Source organism: Chrysemys picta, chromosome 7, assembly GCF_011386835.1.
Source record: "Chrysemys picta bellii isolate R12L10 chromosome 7, ASM1138683v2, whole genome shotgun sequence".
NCBI classification, from domain to species: domain Eukaryota; kingdom Metazoa; phylum Chordata; order Testudines; family Emydidae; genus Chrysemys; species Chrysemys picta.
Window position 1 is genome coordinate 28,109,356 of NC_088797.1, and position 18,784 is coordinate 28,128,139.

Sequence of the window (18,784 nt, forward strand, 5' to 3'; positions counted from 1 at the left end):
GGCTCAGAAGGAGTGATAGTGTGCACAGTGTGTTCCCGTCAGAGGCCCATAGTGTGTGGACAAATGTGACACTAAATCCATGTTAGATGTGCAGTACTCAGTACATCAACATTTGATCATATACCATACTTTATCTTACATAATCGGTAATTCCTATTAAGGTGCATTATACTAGGAAGCTGTTGTAGTAGGCTAGCAGCCATTTGAGTCTTTATTGAATTAACTTGGAATTTACGGTGGCACTGAAGATCTTATTTTAAACACTTCATTAGTAGTACTTTTCCCACTGAGATACTGACAACTGAACATATCTAACACTTGTCAGTGTATAGGAAACTAATGTTTCCTCTCATTTCTGCCCAATACTCGTAAACTACAAAAAGGAAATCCGTCCAAACTGGTTGTAATTCTCGGGTATTGTTGGCTGACAGAAAGCTTTATATTGGTTCTTGCATGGTAAGAAATGCATGCTGGCTACATGACACTGTGCCTATAATAAAAATGCCAACTATACTCCGGCATGCATTAAGGACTCTACCATTGCTGAATTTGAATACAAATTTTAAGTGGGAAGATGTGAATTCCTCTTTCTGATCACCTAACGGATCAGTAGAAGTTGGAATGCATAATGCTCATCTTTTCATTACAGAAGCAAGCAAGAGTAGTGGAGTTTTGTCAAGGCTTATGTTCTTCTCCCAGTACTGTTAGGCACACAAGGTTAAAACTGTATGAAACTATTTAATTCATATTGTAAAATTTTAGGTCTTGCTTAAATTGAATAGGTACCTAAACGATGGGATGTTAGTGTAGTTTTTGAGGAGTGAATGCTGTTTGACATTTAACTGGTGTTTGCTGACACTGTAGGTATGTCTACACTGCAGTCAGAGGTGCATTTGCAGCATGGATTGGCATAAGTGCCCTAGCTTTAATTTAGCTAGCATGGCTAAAAATATCAGTGAAGGCATGGCGGCATGGACTTCAGCATGGGATGTAAAAGCCCGTCGGGGACCCTGGGTGCATATTTACCTTGCTAGCCTGCACTAGAGCCTGTGCGCTGTCTCTTCACTGCTATTTTTAGCCATGCTAGATTGCAGCTAGTGCAGGTATGCCAACCCCAGCTGCAGTCACACCTCCGATTGCAGTGAAGACATACACAAATTTCATATAAAGGGCATGTGTTTGGTATTTAAATTCTGTTACTGTTATGGGGCCAAGTCTTGTAGGTGCTCAGTGCACAATTCCAGGTGGAACCACTGGAAGTTTCAAGCATGGAATGGCTGCTGCTCCAGGCCCATAGACGTAGAATACCTAGGATTTGATCTTTTCTATTCTGTTATGCATTAACATTTTTTTTTATTTGCTTGATGCTAATGGATGATGTAGTTACTGTTCACGATGGGCATAATAGTGAAGTCCTTCAGTTAGAGCACCCATTGATTTCAGCACTTTCACCTTGGTAAGGACTTTGAGACTAAGTGTTTTAATTCCTTTTATTATATATTTATTTTAAATGCAGGTATTGAAGATAAGGATAACTGGCATGGTAAGCCCCTCCCAAAAAACATGGCTGAACAAATCATTCAGGAAATTGATGACAAAATCCAGAGCAAGAAAAAGCTTTCCCCAGCCCTCCCAGAAGAGGATGCACCAGTCGTAAATATTAGAAACATTAAGATGTCATCTCCACCAAATTACAAACTAGGAGAAAAGGTACCACGCTGTCTACTAACACGTACCTGTTTTAGGGATGAGAGGGAGGGAAAAAATGCTGTCCAGGAAAGTGCTTCCTTGTACTTTTCATTCTGTTGGGTGAATTATTTACCAAATGAGTGACAATGAATTCTAGGTCTTACCCTAGACCCTGTATAAATAAAGACAGTTCTCTTTTTGTGTGATGCTCTTCACCTTCTACCATAAGTGCTCCCTGTTCATTTCCTTTTTTAACTCTGCTCCTCTGCCCCGCACTTCTGCCATGTGACCTGCCTGATGCTGGGAGATAGTGTGTTTAAATGGGTAGGGTTTTTATGTAGAAAGGGCTAAATCATGTTCCCCTCATTCACATGACGAGATGTACACCTGTGGAGTTACACGATGGGGCGAATGGGAGCAGAATTGAAACCATTGATTTAAAAGAGACTAGCTGCGTGAATATGATGACAAGTGTTTGACTCCGAATTTCCAATGTGGTAGTTGGGAGGGACTCGCTGATTACCTCAAACCCTTTAATATTGGTGTGAGTTTAAGTCATTAGTTGTCCACACTGTTTAAGAAATTGCCATGTATCCTGCATTCAAGTAGAAGCTTAAAGGGCAAAGAATTGTGGGTGAGTCACCTATACAGCTCTTCAATGATGTTTGAGAACATCAGTGTGTGGAAGTCACTTGTGTGGCTGAATATAAGTATTCAATTTCCGTAGAGTTGTTAATATTTTCACCTTCTTGTTGAAGTGCTCAGCCAAAAATAAATCAGAGTGAAGAACAAAGTTGTTTTGTTGAATGTTTATACCATATGGAATTTTGTTCTACATTTTTTTTTTAAATGTCTGAACAGGCAGTTTTATGACTATGCAGATGGTAGATTATAGACATCATGTCTGGATTTAAAGAAAAGCAAGTATATGTGTGTTCTATGAAGACTAAATAGACCTGACACTGTGTTGTATTGCATTCCCCTACTGTTTTCTCTTCTGACTTCTGAGTTGGGTTTATTACATTTTTTGTATGTGTCTTGATAGTTTACATTTAAAATCTTGATAGAGTTTACACTTAATAAAATATTTTAACATCTCAAACAAACAAAAAAATCCCATTCAGAACCTAATAACAACACTGCTTTATTTTCCTCTTCAAAGATGGCTACCCGCAAAGCTTATGGCTTCGCACTTGCAAAATTGGGCCATGCCAATGACCGAGTAATTGCTTTAGATGGAGACACAAAGAATTCCACCTTCTCTGACATGTTTAAGAAAGAACATCCCAGCCGCTTCATTGAATGCTATATTGCTGAACAGAACATGGTAATTATTTCCTTTGCTCTATGAAATACTGTGTACCCTACAGCAGAATATGAGATTTTTAGATAATTTTGTCCTGATGATAAATGTTTTAGCATTTGATTTTAGGTGTTTATCCAGGCATTGTAATTTGATTTGCCCTCTGCTTAGAAAAAACTGCATGGCAGGAATAATAACATAATGGAAATGCATCTTCAACAGACGACTTAAAAAAAAATCACAACATTTGGCTTCTTAGCAGAACTTGCAAAGAGGGAAACAGAGTGTATGTAACAACAACATATCCCACAACATGATCTGTGGAGAGTAAGGTCAAGAGACTTGTTAACTCTCACTTCTGACTGGAAATAGAATGGCATAGCTTGACAATCTGCAACACAAGAGTGGGTGTAAAAATTTGAGGACAGAGGGAGAAAATTAGGCAATATTGTCCTCATGGTTTTTATAATGACAGGGTTAAAAAATCTTACGTCATAGAATAATACAATGTTCTTTCAGCTAAATTCTGTCTGACACTTGTGCAACCTCATTGAAGCAAATGAAACTGCCTGGGTGTAAGTGAGAGCAGAATTTGGCCATTGGTTTTCAATAACTTGTAGCCTAAGGAACACAGGATCTCCTCTCGCATGTTTCATTTCAGCATACTTCCAGTGTCTTCCGTGAAGTTACTCCTAATTTACGTTAGTGTCAGTGAGAGAAAATCAGCCCCAAGAGCAGAATAATATCTCTGTGATAATGAAATAAAAAGTACTGTGTAAATGTATCAAGGGATTCTAGTGATTCTGTGTTCTGCTCTCATCTACCTTGGTGAAGCACCTATTTGGCAGACATCAGTCCAAAGCAAAGGTGGACAAACCCATCCATAGCTGTTAACATCATCACTCTCCACAAATTGGAGGTAGTAAAATCTCCAGATTGAAAATGTACAGCCTTCATTTACAGAAAAAGAAAAGATAAGAGGGAGTCAAGTCTGAGAGTCCTCAGAATGGCTGCCTGGAAATAGATGAAGAAAAGGTGTTGATGCTACACAAACAATCAATAAGAATTAATAAATAGAATGGACGCTACTGGGGTGTCCAGAGCAGAAGGATTGGGTGGGAGAAATTGCCTTTGCTTTCCTTAAGTGAAGATCCAATTAATAGGAACAAGATTTGAAGTTAGTGAAAGAGAGAGATTTTAAGTAGGAATTTCTGAGGTACTCCTCACAAGAGATAAAGTGAAACAGTAAAAACTCCCACAGACCATCATGTACCCTTCTCTGTTAATTGACTTCCCTCCTCTTCCTCCTCCCAGGTGAGCATTGCAGTTGGCTGTGCCACTCGCGACAGGACTGTTGCTTTTGCGAGTGCCTTTGCCACCTTTTTCACCAGAGCTTTTGATCAGATCCGTATGGCTGCCATTTCTGAGAGTAACATCAATCTCTGTGGCTCTCACTGTGGCGTTTCTATTGGTAAGTGCAATGTGGGGTTATTTACCAGAAATATTCAGTGGCTTCAGTGATGACCATTCCCATCTCTGCTATTGACTTGCTGTGTGACTTTGATAGTCGCTTGCTCTCTCTGCCTCATTTTCCCCATCCCTAAAATGGGAGCATAATGATACCCACTTTTGTCCAGCGTCTTGAGATCTATGAATGAAAGATACTATGTCCGTCTTAGATACTAGTAGATTTTTATTATTGTTGTGGGAGATAGAGCTTGCTATTTAAACTTACCCGTTTGATATTATTTTGACTTATCACCGTATTTCTTACTTACTGTAGTTTTTAATAAACTTATTAAAACTAAACTTCCTAACGTTACAGATAGCTTAGACAACTAGGATGTGTGAAGTAGGTGCACAGTTAAGGATTTTGCAGTACCCCTTCCAGTTTTTGCTTACCTCCACAACTGCCCAATGCATATCTGTTCATGTTGGGGGATGGAGCAGGCAAAAAGCATAAAGATTGCAAAATGAAAGGAGGAGCAGATTTTCATATTGTGTGTATATTCGTAAATGTACATGAATAAGCTATGCTAATATCTGAATTATACAGTATAATGGCATCCACACTAGGGATCTGTACCGCTTTAGCTTTACCACAAGCCAATGTAAAGCAGTACAAAAACTTCCTGTAGACAAGCCGGAAGATAGAGCCTTGTCCCAGCTCAGTGGGTGGTCATGTGCTATGTCTTCATAGGAAAAACTTAGGGTTTGTCTATGCTGGCGCTTCAGCGGCAAAACTTTTGTCATTCAGGGGTGTTTTAAAAAAACATCCTCCCGAACAACAAAAATTTTACCAACGAAAAGCACCGGTGTGACCAGCGCTTTGTCCTGCCAATGAAGCCACTGTCTTCTGCTGACAAACAGCAGCTACACTGCGTGCCACTTAGCAACACAGCTGTGTTGCTAAAGGACTCGTAATGTAGCCATAGGTGAGTGTCTCCACACCCACTATAGCATATAGGATTATGGCTTGGGTGTATCATTAAGAGTTTTTCTTTACAAACCTTGTTCCTGTAAAGTAGAGGTGAGCAAACTAAGGCCCGCGGGCCACATCCGGCCCGTGGGACCATCTTACCCAGCCCCCGAGCTCCTGGCCCGGGAGGCTAGTTCCCGGCCCCTCCCCTGCTGTCCCCACTCCCCCGCAGCCTCAGCTCGCCCCGCCACCGGTGCAATGCTCTGGGCGACAGGGCTGTGAGCTCCTGGGGCAGCGCAGTTGCAGAGCCAGGGCCTGACCTGGGGCTCTGAGCTGCGTGGTGGCAGCAGCGTGGTTGTAGCACTGCCAGCCACCGGTGCTCCAGGCAATGCGGTAAGGGGGCAGGGGAGTTCGGAGTGGTGGATAGGGGTTGGGGGAGGAGGGGAACAGGGGGTTGAATGGGGGCAGGGGTCCCGGGCGGGGGGGCAGTCAGGATGGAGGGGGGGTTGAATGGGGCGGCAGGGGGGAGTCAGGGGCAGGGGTTCCGGGTGCAGTCAGGGGACAGGGAGAAGGGGTGGTTGGATGGGGTAGGGGTCCCAGGGGGGGCCATCAGGAATGAGAGGTGGGGTTGGATGGGGCAGCGGGGGTCTGGGAGCGGTCAGGGGACAGGGAGCGGGGGGGCAGGGTGGATGGGACAGGGGTCCCAGAAGATCTGTCAGGGAACAGGAAGGGTTGGATGCGGGGGCAGATAGGAGGTGGGGGCCAGACCACGACCGCCTCCCCTAACCGGCCCTCCATACAATTTCCGAAACCCGATGCGGCCCTCAGGCCAAAAAGTTTGCCCGCCCCTGCTGTAAAGACCAGTCCTCCCTCCTTTTCATAGTCTGTAGCTCCCACAATCTAATGCTAATGTGTTTAACCAGCAGCAAAAGCCAAAGGAACCAGAGCCTCTTCCCCATCAGAGAAATCAGTGTTTATTTTTAGCCTTCACTGGCTGGGGAAAATGAGACTCCAATAACTAGCTGTACTGCCTTTGTGAGAGCAGTGATTTCTGATCTGCTTCACAGCCTTTGTCATTTGGACTGTTTTACTGTGGAGCTACAGTGGGGACTCCATAGTTATGGTTATAAGACCATTTCCATTATAAGTTGGATTTTGACCCCACTTCTAACCTGTTTGAAAAAACTTCCTTGCACCTAAAATTTTGTATGTCTACCAACAGTCTTGCAAAGGAGAATATTTGGGAAAAATTTGAAAAAGTCCTTTTGAGATAGGAGAGCTCAAAAAGAATTGTTGTTTACATTGTTTGAAAAAAAAAATTTTTTTTATAGAAACCCATGGCTCTCAGTGAGTTCAGAACCTGAACTGACCAGTGGTGGAAATTAACTGTGAAGATTGGGCACACAGCTGTGTGTGATCTTGGGCTTCTGTGGTTTAGAAAATTGGGCCAATAAAATAAATGAACGGTCAGAGTCAGATTTGTAAATATGTACTTTAAACAATAACAAAAAACTAGTTAGTTACCTGATTAGATCATAACGGTTTATGAGCCATTACAGTGTGCTATAGAAGCCAATAAGTGGACAGTATAAATATGTATGAACCGAAATGACAGTGTTGTACATGATTGTTTTAAATATCTGTGCCGTCTTAATGATTGTTTTAATGTACAATATTAGTGATTATAACATGTTGACAAATCACGTGACATTTTGTAATTCAAGCCATTTTGGGGGGAGTTCAAAACCCCAACATTCTTGGGTTTTGTTGGAGGCGGGAGGGTTGTTACATATATAACTTGAATCATTTTCTATTCTTAGTTGCCTTTGTATGCCAAATTTCTGCTTTAACAGGACTTTTACTTAAATAGTAATTTTTGGGCAGAACTGTCTTAATATTTATCTATAAAGCACCTTGAACATTGTTGGTGCTAAACAATAATGGATAATATTGAAGGTGGATTGTAAATGCCTGAAATATAAGTGGAAGTGGAACTAACACTAGAATCTTTAACTTGGGTTTTGATTCAATTGTCTGTTAATATTATTGACTTTCAGGGTTTTTTGCTTTGTCCATTAGTTGTTGTCTCTTCCTTTTTGCTTGCCACTTTCAGTGGGAAGCATAACCACTGTGCACACCTAATGATGGGAAAACTCCTATTGAAGTCCCATTTAGTGCAAGTGCTTGTATGTACATGGATGTCAGTGGGAGGTTTTTCCCATGTCATGACTGTAGGTTAAGACCCCTTGTTCACTTTTGCCCTGGTTCGGACATTATTTTCATTGAGCTTACGTAGCAGCCAGGGTTTGGTACTGTTTTCTTTTTTTTGGTAGTGTTGAAAATTCCTCTGGGTTATTGTTTTTTTATTGTTTTTTTGGGGGGGGGCACGAAAGGGCTTCTCTTGGAAAAACACACTCTTCTTGTCAACTCGTTTGTAACCTTTTTTGTAGCAGTTAGTGGGCTCGTACAGAAAAGCTTTGCTCCTGATTCTCCTTTGCCATTGCAGGCAGTGACATGATTGGATTCAGGAGTCTTTGCAGGGTTAGTCTGGAATAGTGCCATCTCCAGACCCCCATTACATAAGGGCATTCTGTTGGATTTTTTTTAACTGTGGCGACTCATGGCATACAGAACACTTTTCTGTGTTGAGTCTTTTTATAGACCTGCAATTTATGCCAAAAGATACTTGAAGAGTTAAATGAATAATATCTGTACTTTTTACTGCTCTTTCATGAGACTATTTACTACAATATATGGATCCTCCTTTAGTCTTTTAAACAAACATAAAAATCTGAAAATAATCATATCAAATGGGCTATTAACTGTTGATGAAATAGAAGTGATTCTCCTTTCACATTTCCAGCAGTCTAAATCCAGTGACACCATTTACTTGAACGTAACTTTTGCTCAGAAAACTTCTGTGTTGAACTGTAAATCTGAAGGTGCTTTGATATCTTATAGCTCCTCTTCTTACTTCCGTACACTTCCTGTTTTAGTTGCTTCTTTCTTTACCATTGTTTTGTTGTTGCATTTTATTTTTCTGTTTCTTTTCTTTATAACCCTAGTTTTCTTTCTTTTTAGTTTCCTTCTGTCTTCTTATTTACTATTTAGATGGTTTCAAGTTTAAAGAGAAGATGATTCTTTTCTGAAGCCAGGTAGACTTGCATGTCCTCTGTGTGCCTGATATATAAATATATATTATTTTGACCTTCTCTGCTGTAATGAGTCCTCAGAGTAGATATTCATTCCATTTTGTGCTTGTTTTTTTTCCTTCTTTTAGGAGAGGATGGACCTTCTCAGATGGGGCTGGAAGATCTGTGCATGTTCCGTGCTGTTCCCAATTCAACTGTCTTTTATCCTAGCGATGCTGTATCCACTGAAAAAGCAGTAGAAATAGCTGCTAACACTAAGGTTTATGCCATAGCATTTCTGCTCTGGGAAATATGTATTTGTTTTAAATGTATTCTTTATAAGTGATGGAAATTTTGTTTGTTACTAGCCCCCATCTTTTGTATGCCTCAGTTTCAAAGGCATTGGCATTATGGCAGCACATTTCCTTCAGTTAGAGAAGTCTGATGATATGTCTATACTGGAGTTGTAGGTGTGATTTCCAGCTTGGATACATGTTGTCATGCTGTGTGGAGTGTCTAAAGGCACTGTCAGACTGTCAAAAGGCAAGGCAGACACCCCAAACAGATGGCATGTTCTATAATTAGATCTCCCCTCCACCCCAGAGTCCAAACTGATGGGATGAATTCATGCATAGGTCTCTCCTTCCTGGAGGGAGTTAGGAATGCAATCAACAGGGCCTTTCTCCTTTGATGCTACACAATACCCCATTTGCCTTCAGTGGGTCATCTTGTAGGCAGGACAGGCTTGGCGAGTTACCCAGTTACAGAGGTTTAGTATGCAAATGCTCAGTATAATTTATACCGTGGGCTATAGAGGTTATAAGTGATATCAGTACATGCAGCATCCTACAAGCATTTTATAAAGTCTAAACACATTCTTGTCAACTTAACATCTAATATCTATTTTGGTAATGCTAACATATGGGCAAGCAAAACTGGTTTCCAGCTATGCATTTGTAAGTGTTCAGTGAGGCCTGGGGCCTTGACCTAAGCTGCCACCTGATCTGCCAGCATCGTGGCCTTACCTGTGCTAGTCTGATTGAGCTAATACACTAAAAATAGAAGCATAGCCACAGTGGTGCAAGCAGCAGTATGGGTTAGTCACCTGAGTACATGCCTAGGATTTCAGACGGGATTGTACTCGGGGAGGCTGGCCTGTCCTGCTGCTCGCACTTCTGCGTCTGCGCTTCCTTTTTAGCACTCTAGCTCAATCAGCACTAGCATGCATATATCTGCCTGAGCTGGAAGTTAAAGCTCCAGTATAGACAAACTCTGCCCTGACTGGTGCTGAGTGCACAAATGGGAGATGTGTTGTACTCTAGGGCATGTTCACGTAAATGGTTGAACAATGGTTACAGACTGGGTCTAAACTGGTTCAAAAACGGGGGACTGGTACGGTGTGCCTGGCTCTGATGTGGTATTCAGTGGGTGGGCAAAAAGTGTAACTTACCCCAGGGTGGTGTTCTTTGGGGATCACATCCAGCTGTGGGTGACTTGGAGACGTTGGGGATGGAATAGACAAAAATTGAAGCATATGGGGCAGTTCCTCAGCTGGTGTAAGTCACTGAAGCTCCATTGGACCGATGCTGACTTACCCTACCTGAGGAGCTGGCCCATTTTCTTCCACTCTCCTGTTAGTGAGGATGCACTTGTGGTTAAGAGATTGGGCTATGAGAGATCTAAATTCTGTTAGTGGTGCTGCCACAGACTTCCTGTGTCACCTTGGGCCAGTCCCTTAACTTCTCCGGGATTTCATTGCCCATCTCACAATGGGGATTTGAGGATAAATCCATTTAAATTCCTGCTTACTCCAGGCTGCCTTTGACTGAATTTAATCCATTGTCTCCAAAGATTGTTGGCAACAAAAGGTCAGATTCTGCAGTCTCTGCTTGTGTGAAACTCCTATTGACTTATTAAAAAAGAGTTTTTGCCTAAACAAAGATTGAATAATCTGAGCTGCTGCTCCTGTGCCTCTCCTAATGCTGCCTTAACCAAAGCAGTGTCGAGATGTTGGTGTGTCAGATATGGCCAATAGTAAGAGAGATGCAAAACATAGAATGGGAGAGCAAGAGCAAGGGAAAAGAGGGATAGAATACAGGTAGTGGTTTGTTAAAAGAATTGGTACTTTCCTTTAGAAGAGCATTTGAACAAGAACAGAAAGAATATGAACTTCCTTGCTTTTAGTTGAGGCTTTCCTCTTTTGCCCAGTTTATTTTGATCTTCAAGCTGCTAGACTGACTAGAGATTTTAGCTTTTCTAGCAGCGTGGTTAAATCCTAATTAGGCCAGGTAGGATTTTCATTTCATTTCATTCAAAGATTGGATGACCTTTGGAAGAGAAGTAAGATATTAAATTGCTTGTGCACCATGAAAAAGAGGTTAACCGTGCAGTGATGACTGAGAGTAATGGTAATTGAAAAGCACTAGTGATGGATTTAGGGAGAATTGCTGGGCAGGGAAAGTTCGCTCAATAAAACCACTGATCATATGGAAGAGATGAAACCAGAGCTAAGTGGAATGAAAAAAATCAATTTCTGGAAAGTTTGTTTTAGGTATATAAAAATTAGAATGCCTTAGCCACAGCTATTTTTGTAACTCAGGCTGTGTTCCTTTTGGAAACAGGGCGTTTGTTTCATAAGGACCAGTCGTCCTGAAAATGAAGTTATCTATAGCAGCAACGAGGACTTCCAGATTGGACAGGCCAAGGTAAGTACTGTCTAGAGATCTGTGCCATCTGAAATAACATACCAGGTTCCTTCTCAAAAACCCCTTCTTCTCCAGGGTATTCTGTCTCCACCTAGTCAATATGTAATGAAAACTAAAGGAATCTTAGTCAAATAACCATCAACAATATTTATCATAAAGAGGAAACTAAAAAAAATATAATTCTTATTTGCCTTTTCCTCTCAGGTGGTGCTCAAGAGTAAGGATGACCAGGTCACTGTTGTTGGAGCAGGAGTGACTCTGCACGAGGCACTAGCTGCGGCAGAGCAGCTGAAGAAAGGTGAATGGAGATTACTTATTTGTAACTAGACCTAAAAAAATCAGTACCAGCCAACCTGATTGCTGGAGAGCCGAGTCTTCTGTACAGATAAATGTAAACTCTGCTAATCAGAAACTCATTTAAAAACATATTATAGAACAGCTGATCTCCTGTTAATTGAAATACACAATATACATCCCATTATGTAAATCTTCACTCCTGTGAGTAATCCTGTTTACTTTAGTGGGGCTGCTAGCAAGAGTAACCGTTGCTTGTCTGTTTTCTTTAACCAGTCAGAATATACTAATACAGCATACAATGGCATAGGCTGGCTGCCATTGAACTACGCCAACAACCAGGACTCAAAATGATAAAATCTGCCTCGGGTTACAAATACCACCTTTCTCTGAAATATTTTTAATATTATCATTTACACTTACTCTTTAAGTCAGGGGTAGGCAACCTATGGCACTCATGCAAAAAGCGGCACGCAAGCTGATTTTCAGTGGCACGCATATTGCCTGGGTCCTGGCCACCGGTCCGGGGGGCTCTGCATTTTAATTTAATTTTAAATGAAGCATCTTAAACATTTTAAAAACCTTATTTACTTTACCTACAACAATAGTTTAGTTATATATTATAGACTTATAGAAAGAGACCTTCTAAAAACGTTAAAATGTATTACTAGCAAGCAAAACCTTAAATTAGAGTGAATAAATGGAGGACTCAACACACCACTTCTGGAAGGTTGCCAACCCCTGCTTTAAGTCCTGCATTATTTTATCACCTTAGTTTTTGATTATACCTTGTATATTGTTTGTTTGAAGATGGATTAATACACTGCAGTAAGCCAAAGTTTTTCTAGGATATCTGAACTAGTTGGCTGAGTATTAATTTATTTTTTTATTGTGCCCAGAATGTGCTAAACACTATATAAGGAAGTGATTCATTGTGTCGGCACACTTAACTCTGTTTCACTTAACAGGCGTACTGAATAACCAATCTGACCTGTTTATTTGAAATGTTCTGCATAAATTATTTGCTATAATAGGAATAAGATCATTGAAATATGACTTTGGTACACAGTGCTTCTTGCTGTAGGCATTGCTAATTTGATTTTTTGATCAGTGCCTCAGAATTCAAATAGAAGCAGGAAGCCCTTATCCTTGGACAATGTTCTATCCACTGACATTTCTCGGGGTAAACAAAAATCCTTCAGTGGAATAATAGGAGAATGTGACCAACAAAATCCACCTCTTAATTCAATATCCTATGCCCAAGAATAGATTACAAGATATTCAGAGTGTAATACAATTAATGCTTCAGATGGCTTAGTGGGCAGCTCTGCACACTGTGCCAGGGTAGACAGAGGTTCTACCATGACCTTGAGCTGCTTGCGGCATTTTGTAAGTTTGATTCTTAGGGCCAGATTCTCCTTTGCACTGTAATTGCTTTGCACTTCACCGCAAGCCCTGAAGTCAGAATAACCAACCACAGAGGGATCATCCCATTGTAGGGGCATCCTCTGATGGCATAGAGCTGACATAGCAGCGCCTAAGCCATCCCCTAACTGTCAGCATAACGTGGCAGAGGTTTCCTTGTGCCTCAGCGATCCCTGGCTGTTGTATTGGCCCCTTGCCGTGGTTGGTAGCTGGTACAAGTTAGACCAGGCCTCATGCTGCTCTGAGATATGTGAGAGCTGGCTCAGCATGCAGCCAGCCCAAGAACAGGGGTTAGCTTAAAGCCATTTTGTACGTGCCCTTGAGTTGTGCTGTGCCTTAGCAGACAACCTGGGCCTCGGACTCTGAGTTGATGGCAGAATAAACTCAGATTGCGTTGCTGGCCAGAGGAGAAGTAGCAATTCTGGCTTGTGAAATTCGAACAGTTTGCAAGTAGCAGATAACCTGCAATAAAGACTGTGTGTGAAAAGCCTTCAGTCTGGGTCCAGCTACCATACTGCACTTACTGTGACGTAAAGGTCTCTGTGCTGGGAGCCAGAGCCATCTCCAGGAACTGAGGGAATGGGGAGGGAGCATGCATGACTCATGAGTTCAGAATAAAAAATTTGCAAATCATACTCTGGAAATCATTAGACCCATTTTTTCAGTAATACAAGAGCCTCTCAGGGTTTCGCACTGGATTTCTCACAGAAGGTTTTTAACTCTCACATTCTTCAAAGGCACATACCATATTGTATAATAACTTTACAATTCCACTTCTACAGAAAAAATCTACATCCGAGTGATTGATCCATTCACTATAAAACCCCTGGATAAGATGACCATACTTGAAAATGCAAGAGCAACCAAAGGCAGAATTATCACTGTGGAAGACCATTACCCTGAAGGTAAGCTGATTTCAGCTGGTGATAGCTAAGGCTAGGTTTTAGTCACGGGTATTTTTATTAAACGTCATGGACAGGTCACGGGCCCTAAACAGAAATTCACGGGTCCGTGACCTGTCCGTGACGTTTACTAAAAATACCTGCCCTGACTAAAACTTGGGTGGGCGGATGGAGGTGCTTGGGAGGGCAGGGGGCTGTCCGGGGCCGCTACAGGTGCTGGGGAAGGTGACCTGGGACCCCTGCTGGCGTGGGGGTGGGGGTTGGCAAGTCTTCCTACCCAGCTCCGTGTCCCTGCAGCTCTTGGGCGGCGGAGGCAGGGGCCAGGGAAGGAGCCCCTCTACTGCTCCCACCACAAGCACCGGCTGCCACAGCTCCCATTGGCCAGGAACCACAGCCAATGGGAGCTGTGAGGGCAGGGCCTGCAGGTGCTGACAGAGCACTGCACAGAGACCTAAGAGCTGCAGGGGGCAAGTAAGCGCCCCCCCGCACTCCTCAAACCCCTAGCTCTGAGCCCACTCCCACACACCCAAACTGCTGCTGCTGGCCCAGCCACTGCAGAAGTCACAGAAAGTCACGGAATCCGTGACTTCTGTGACCTCCGTGACAGACTCGCAGCCTTGGTGATAGCCCACAGAGCTGGCCTGTCAAGCCTACAGTCTCTTGACTTCTGAGACTCAGAAATATCATGGCTGATCTTATGGTTTTATTTCTTAAAAAAAAAAAAAAAAAAAAAAGTTTCCAGCCATCTTCATTGCAGATTTATCCTTAACAATGGAAACTGATCGTGAGGGGTGAAAGTCTCTGGTTTTTCCTTAAGGTAATGGGTTAATTTTAAGGCCACCTATAGTCATCATTTATTTTAGGGTCCTCCCTTAAACATGGATCAGGTGAAATTTTGATCCTTCTGTTCCTGCTAATGCTATAGTCTCCAGAGGTGGTGGGGTGATTGTGGGACTATGGCGATTGCTTCTCCACACTGGCAGGTGGAGAGCATATACAGCAACCATTATGTTAAAAGATGAACTAGATGCCACTGCTATGTGCACTTCCTTGGCACTCCCTGAGTCATTGGGCTCGATTCTGGATTGCTTGGCGTACGTTGCCATTGTTCTCTCTTCATTCCATAATCTGTGCAGCAGCGGCTTGCAGGCCTATTATATTCCCTATCATTGCTGTGGGATACCTGGAAAGCACCAGGAGGGTAAAAAGTCATGTACAGGGCCTATGGCAAATATCTCCTGCCTGCACAAATCTTCAGTGGCTTCCCTGTGTAAAAGTGTCCCGTGAGGACAAGCCTTTACATTACACTTTTCCATGATCTACGTGTCAGTCTTGTTCTACTTGGAGGGAGGCTTTAAAAGGGACATCATCAGAGGAACAAACATAAAGTTACGGCATCATTAGATGTTGTTACTGTGAGTTTGTCCTAGACTGGTGTTTGTGGTCAGTGTTTCAACACGAGTGAGATAAGATAATTGTAAATACTGGCCTAGACACACCATTGTTCCAGGACAACGATGCTGGTAGTTTGATTGAGCCACATGCTTTTTTGCACCTATTCTCAGCTCTACACAGATGTTTTTACTGAAACTTTGCATGAGTAGACAATTGTCTTGGCAGTGTGAAATTCACTTATTGATACAGTTACACCGGCTCAGCCACCTACACATGGTGTAGTCCAAGAGAATCAAGCCCATTGTGTCTGCCTCAGCAAGACAGCCTCCAGCAGCTGTTGTTGGTAGATAGCTCCTCTTCATACTTCTCTCAGCCTCAGATTTACAAAGATATTTTGGCACCTAAAGACCGATAGACATCTAGTAGGATTTACAAAATGCCTAAAGCAGGGTGCCTAAATCCCCTTGAATTCAGTGGTGGTTAGGAACCAAACTCAGGTGCTTTTATAAATTCAACTAGATGTCTGGATGGATGGGTCGCACCGTTCTCTTGGGTTGCACCATATGTAGGTGGCTGCTGGGCCTGTGTAAATTTGGTGTTAAACTTTATCAGTGGTTTAATTTCACACTGCTGAGGTGATGGTCTTGTCATGGAAAGTTACAGTAAATCTGGCTCTCAGTGCCTGATTCTGAAAGATGCTGCTGGCCTCTTGAGAGGTCTCTCTATCTTAGGTATATTTATATAGCTCCCCATTACCATAGTATCTGAGCACCTTACATTATCCTTGTGAGATTGGAAAGTTATTCCCATTTTGCAAATGGGGAGCTGAGGCTCAGAAAGACTAAAGGTGAAATTTTCAAAATCATTTAACTGACTTGGGTGCCTCGGTCCCATTGACTTTTAATAAGACTTAAGCTCCTACGTGCTTATAAATCACTTAAGGTCTTTTGGAAAATTTTACCTGAAGTGACTTGCCCGGGTCACACACAAAGTCTGTGGTGAAGTGGGGACTTGAACCTGATTTGCCTAAGTCTAGCCTGTAGGACGTGACAGTGCTGACACTGCAGCCTTATCATGGGAACAAAACAAATTTGTGACCTTTAGATCTTCCAAATTGTCTTTATTTTAATAGCTGCAGGAAGTTGCTTATGCAGAAATAGCCTGTTAGCCTAGACACTATGAATTTTATGCATGTTACTGTCTTTTTCCTAGGTGGCATTGGAGAAGCAGTGTCAGGTGCTGTAGTTGGAGAGCCTGGTATCACAGTCACTCGCTTGGCTGTATCCCATGTGCCAAGAAGTGGGAAACCAGCTGAGCTCCTTAAGATGTTTGGCATTGATAAAGATGCCATCGTGCAAGCTGTTAAAGTGGCAGTTTCCAAATCAAGGAATGCAGAGTAGTTTGAAGCATCGCACGTTGTGTTACATCGGACCAGTGTTCAAAACTATGCTGTAACTTGGAGGAGAAGGTGCTTAAAATATATGCAGAGAATAAAAATACAAGATTTAAACAAAATAGTGTGTTAAATCATATTACTTGGGCTTTTATGCAGTGCGGTGGTGTCTGAATATAAACAATTTAGTGCCTTTTAGGTCACTTCATACTCTTCTGGAATGTCAGTCTTTTGGGGCATGGAACATGCCTCCGTTTCTCTCACCTGTTTTTCACAATTTTAATTGCCATGTTTCTTAGTTACATAATGTATTTGTGTTTGTCAGGGTTTATTTCCCTCTCAGGCCAGTAGCTCTCTCTGCTCAATTCTGTATTTAGGTCTGAATGCTGAATTTTTGACTCTGTCAATATCTTTTATAAGAAGCAGGGAAGTCTCAAATGCAGGAAGATATCAAGTCAGAGGAGAAGCTTGATTGGATTGTGAACTTCCATTCAAAGGTACCCCTGAAACAGGTGTATACACTGTATAATTCCCCTTCTATCCCCAGCATACTCCAATTTGAAACACCATCTTTAAGTTCTTCTCACAGGACTTTATATTTACACCATTGTGATGCTTCCCAGCGGTATCCAGGGTTATGAGGCACCCTTCTACCACCACCTCAGCATGGGGGAGTCTTGTCTGTGCCTGTTGTGGATCAGCTCCCTTAATCCACCAGTCTCTGGCACCAGAAGCATTACCTTCCCGGCCCTCACAGGCCTCACTCTCTCTGCACAGTGATAGGCAGACACTGACTGCCGATCACGCCAAGCATCCCTCTGGAGTGCTCAGCCCCAATCCACTGGACGCTCACAGAACTCTGATTTCACTATTCCCGAAGGAATAGTACACACCGGCTTGCCAGGTCCAACTCGGGATCACTTAACACACAGCACTTAGATACACAAGTGAAAACAAGATTAAGTTTATTATGAAAGAGCAGAGATTCAAGTGGTAGAAAATACGAGTATTGGAAACAAATGGTTACATATAAAACAAAATCATAACATGCTTTCTAGAGCCTAAACTTAACTCAAGATATTCCCCTTGCTGCTACAACTTAGCTTATCCAAAGTCCTTTTCTCAGCATTTTCAACCAGTTTGGCTGATATAGATTCATAGACTTTAAGGTCAGAAGGGACCATTATGATCATCTGGTCTGACCCCCTGCACGCTGCAGGCCATAAAACCGTCCCCGCCCCTTCCCTGGACTCTGCTGCTGAAGTCCCCAATCCTGTTATTAGTGACCTCAATCGGCAGAGACCCTCCTGCTAGAGATCCCTGCCCCATGCTGCGGAGGAAGGCGAAAAACCTCCAGAGGCTCAGCCAATCTGCCCTGGAGGAAAATTCCTTCCCGACCCCAAATATGGCGATCAGTAAGACCCCGAGCATATAGGCAAGAGTCTCCATCCTGACCCCTTTTAGCCATTATGCTATTTACCTACCATTGCTTGGTTTTCCTTGACAACTATGTTTTACCATTAAACCATTCCCTCCATAAACTTATCTAACTTAATCTTAAAGCCAGACAAGTCCCTCGCCCCCACCGTTTCCCTCGGAAGGCCGTTCCAATATTTCACCCCTCTAATGGTCAGAAACCTTCGTCTAATTTCAAGCCTGAACTTCCCCACGGCCAGTTTATATCCCCTCATAACTCCTCACATTTTCCATACACACATCTTACAGTGATTGTGATGACCAATGTGACACAGGTTTTCACTAGAGATCTTACATGATGTACTTTGTCAGGCTAGAATGTAGATACCAGACCCAGGGGATCCCTGTAACCCTTGTATGCTCCAGTGCTCTCTGCCAGTTGGCATCAAGAGGTCCTTGAGTCACACCCATTAAAAAACTTTGGAATGAGATTCTATGCTTCAGCCTTGAAGAGTTGCATCACAGATTTTGTAGCTCGGCAAGATGGTGGGCTAAGGTGCTTTAAGTTACTTTTGTGACCTCCTGATTCTGAGCTTTTCAAGGAACAGGAGAGGCCCCCAGCATAATTTAGACAGCCCTGGGGACCTAAGTTATGGCAACCTCCTGGGGATATACTTTGGGCCACAGCCCTTCCCAGAATCTCTGCAGTGAT

The 18,784-nt window shown here is 42.6% G+C and overlaps 1 protein-coding gene across 5 annotated transcripts in view; it reads left to right on the forward strand.

Annotated features, from left to right (window-relative positions):
* TKT (transketolase) overlaps positions 1–16,778 on the forward strand; it is a 47,701-nt gene extending 30,923 nt beyond the window's left edge. For all 5 annotated transcript variants that reach the window (XM_065551042.1, XM_065551043.1, XM_005293200.5 and 2 more), the window contains 8 exons: positions 1,517–1,710; positions 2,852–3,016; positions 4,307–4,463; positions 8,692–8,822; positions 11,164–11,247; positions 11,452–11,545; positions 13,749–13,871; positions 16,476–16,778. In XM_065551042.1, the coding sequence (XP_065407114.1) occupies positions 1,517–1,710; positions 2,852–3,016; positions 4,307–4,463; positions 8,692–8,822; positions 11,164–11,247; positions 11,452–11,545; positions 13,749–13,871; positions 16,476–16,663 (1,136 nt within the window). In that variant the 3' untranslated portion in view covers positions 16,664–16,778. The remainder of the gene's footprint in view (positions 1–1,516; positions 1,711–2,851; positions 3,017–4,306; positions 4,464–8,691; positions 8,823–11,163; positions 11,248–11,451; positions 11,546–13,748; positions 13,872–16,475) is intronic.
* The last annotated feature ends 2,006 nt before the right edge of the window (positions 16,779–18,784 follow it).